Here is a 3,068-nt window from a genome sequence, read left to right on the forward strand (position 1 = left end):
GCACTTTTCAGGACACCAAGGACACTGTACAGCTAAAAACCAAAATACACAGTAAAAGTAAATATACAGTAATCTTAAAAAATAGGTGTATGTATAACGTTTATAAGGATCTATAGTAAACGTAAATAACTGTACAGTTCTCACTTTTTGAATTATAACTATTATGAATATCTGAATCCAGATGTCAGGAGCAGCTTTCACACGTTTTATTTATAGTAAGCCTAAGTTGCAATAATTGCATTCGTAGGAACGGATAATGCTTACCAATTTTACTACTGACAACTTACAGGCTTAAACAAATCAGACAACTTACCTAAGGTAAAGTTAACTAATAATTAGCCAACTTAAGTCATAAACAAAGCTAGCAGGTTAGCAAGCTGACGCTGTCACTGCAACTATTAGTTTGGCCACAACAAAGCAAAGTGTTAAAGTTGATGACACTGTTAAATAAACGTGGTAACCCTTATAAAAACATGCTGCTAAACTGTGGCTATAGCATCTTACCTTCAAACCGCATGTCCATCAAAACAAGAACATATGGCATGTAAGTCACTATCTTGTTAGTTACATGGTCAAAGGAAACCATGGTTGAATTTGAAGCTCGCAAATTCTCTCTCTTTAAATCCCGAGAACCTGACGCGACGTCCTTTAGACTAGATGTGTCTCTTAACCGTCAGCTGGTCCATGTGTTGTCCGCTTTTGCTGTTGGGCACTGCTTTCTTTCACCTAGCAGACACAGCCCGAGCATAAACACTCCGCTGTCCGGTCGTGGGGGGCGCTGATTGGCTGGATTGGTCGTGAAGTCCCGCCCACTGCTGTTGGCTCAACWGAGAAGAGCCACGGCAGCACAGTATGGAAGGCCAGCAGTGCCATAAACATGTGACTTTGATTATAATCAGGCGGTCATTGCGCGATTCAATGTGAAGTTTCAATGTGTAATTGATGTGTAAACAACTTTTTTTTTATTACCAGCTTTTCCATGTGGAGTTGCAGAAATGGAAAACATTATATGCATCAAATTTGTGCACTTATGAAGCAACCAGAGAACTGGGCCGACTGACAGTGCATTACTTGTCTGGTTTGAGTCTTACCTAAAGAAAAGTTGTGTTCAAGGCCGGATTAACCATATGGGCAATTGGGCAATTGCCCAGGGGCCCACGGTCTCKAAAGGGCCCTGGGCAGTGAAGGCACGGACACAACAGATGTGGGATATGNTCTCATCGTTCTTCTTCTGTTATTCAGGGGTGCGGTCGGAAATAACTTGTCAGTGCATTAGCGCCACCGCCTGGTATGGATTGTTGTTTACCCTTTGTGCTGCAGCGKAGCACAGGAGGGGACAAAAGCGGTATCGGTTAAGAGTATCGGCCAGCTTTTACGAGTACGAGTATGAGTACTTGATGCTGGTATCGGATCCGATACCGATACTGGTATCGGAATCGGGACACCTCTGAACCTAATCAATAATTATCTATATCAACTGATAAGTTTAATCTCTGACTGTCGGTAAAAGGAGGAACTACAAAGTAAGAATTTCATTGTACAGCTGAATGCTGTGCATTTGACAATAAAACTCCTGAATCTTGAAATGAAATTCTTCTATCCTGGTACAATTTTCAGCCATACCCAGCCCTAACCTAAATGTGAAAAAGGATTTAAAAGCTTGACATGTCCCCTTAAAATGATAAACGTTGACATGAGTATAATGTAAAATCTCAGATGAACGTACTTTCAAACTCACGGAAACTTTTAACATTGATTCCACCCCACTCCAAGGCGATGTCACTGTTGTGCTTCCAGGTCACATCTATGATTTTAGCAGACACATGAGCAGGGACGAGGACGACCTCACCTTTAACCACTGCATTTTTGGGCGAAAGAATCATTTGGGCTGCAAATTTAAAAATAAAAATAAACATATTTACTTCCTAAACAAATTAAAAATTATTACAGATGGGCATCTTTGACATTCTACACTTTTTGAGTTTTAATCAACACATTTTCTTCTCCAACTCCAATTTATAGCTAATAGAGCAAAGAAATAAAATGCAGCTTTTTCTCCGTCTTCTAGTTGTCTGTACTGTATTCTGATCTGTCATGAAGTGCAAAGCTCTGCTGAATTACTCCTGATCTTTATACACAGAAAAAACACAGCATGAACCTATACCTTCTGACTTCATGAGCATATTAGATACATACATGCATACATGTCACCATTAAAAGCCTAAATAAATATATTCCTGTATATGTTCAACTTCTAAAGTACTGCTTGCAAAATGAAAGCAGGTTCCTCGTTAAACCTGACTTCTTCTGACTTCTTACTGATATCTAACCTGAACATACATCGCTTTATTTAGGCTACAGTACCATGATTAATCTGGTTTTAATACCTTTGGCAGAAAGTTTAATGACTCCAGATAATAACAACAATAACAATAAACACTTTTGTCATATTACAGTGGAAAATGGGTCTCGTCCAAGGAGGTTCTACAGAACAGCTGGAGTGAGCAGAAACCACCTGACCGTGTGATCGGCTGGTGAAGCTAACAGCTAACACTAAACGGTCAAGACTCTGGATTTCCCATTACTGTACATGTTGACAACAGAGCAGAAAAAAGGACTGACGATGGAGAAATCATTAAAACTGTTAATAATAATAGTAACCCAGTTGTTATTAATATTTTACAGTTCATATAATCTATCTAATGTTTTAAATAATGTCAGAAAAGCTGTTTGTGTTATGGATTTATTAACAGAAGATAAACAAGAAAACGTCTCATTTTACAACACAAGTCAGCAGATTTGATCTTATTTAGCTCAATGTGATCTGAGCAGAACATAATGTAACAGTTTAAAATTAAAATAATCTTATAAAGTCCATGTAATCACTGTTATTTATTAAACTGGTTAGCAGATGTTAGCTTGTGGAGCATAAATACAGAGTTTAGCTCTGTTGAATCATGTTAAATTTAACACAAACTATTAAATATTACTTTGTCCTCTGATTAATATTTAGACCTACAGAGTGTAAAATAATATTATAAATGTCTGATTAATATTTAGACCTACAG

The 3,068-nt window shown here is 37.9% G+C and overlaps 1 protein-coding gene and 1 pseudogene across 1 annotated transcript in view; both read right to left on the minus strand.

Moving 5' to 3' along the window:
* Positions 1–3,068, minus strand: part of si:ch211-132g1.3 (uncharacterized) — a gene marked incomplete at its 3' end in the record, with an annotated part of 19,164 nt that overhangs the window by 15,218 nt on the left and 878 nt on the right. The window contains 1 exon segment of the mRNA XM_014030811.1: positions 1,727–1,888. Coding sequence (XP_013886265.1) covers positions 1,727–1,888 — 162 coding nt within the window.
* Positions 505–770, minus strand: LOC106534237 (dnaJ homolog subfamily C member 3 pseudogene; annotated as a pseudogene).

Source organism: Austrofundulus limnaeus, unplaced genomic scaffold (genome assembly GCF_001266775.1).
Source record: "Austrofundulus limnaeus strain Quisiro unplaced genomic scaffold, Austrofundulus_limnaeus-1.0 Scaffold1120, whole genome shotgun sequence".
In the NCBI taxonomy this organism is placed as follows: Eukaryota; Metazoa; Chordata; class Actinopteri; order Cyprinodontiformes; family Rivulidae; genus Austrofundulus; species Austrofundulus limnaeus.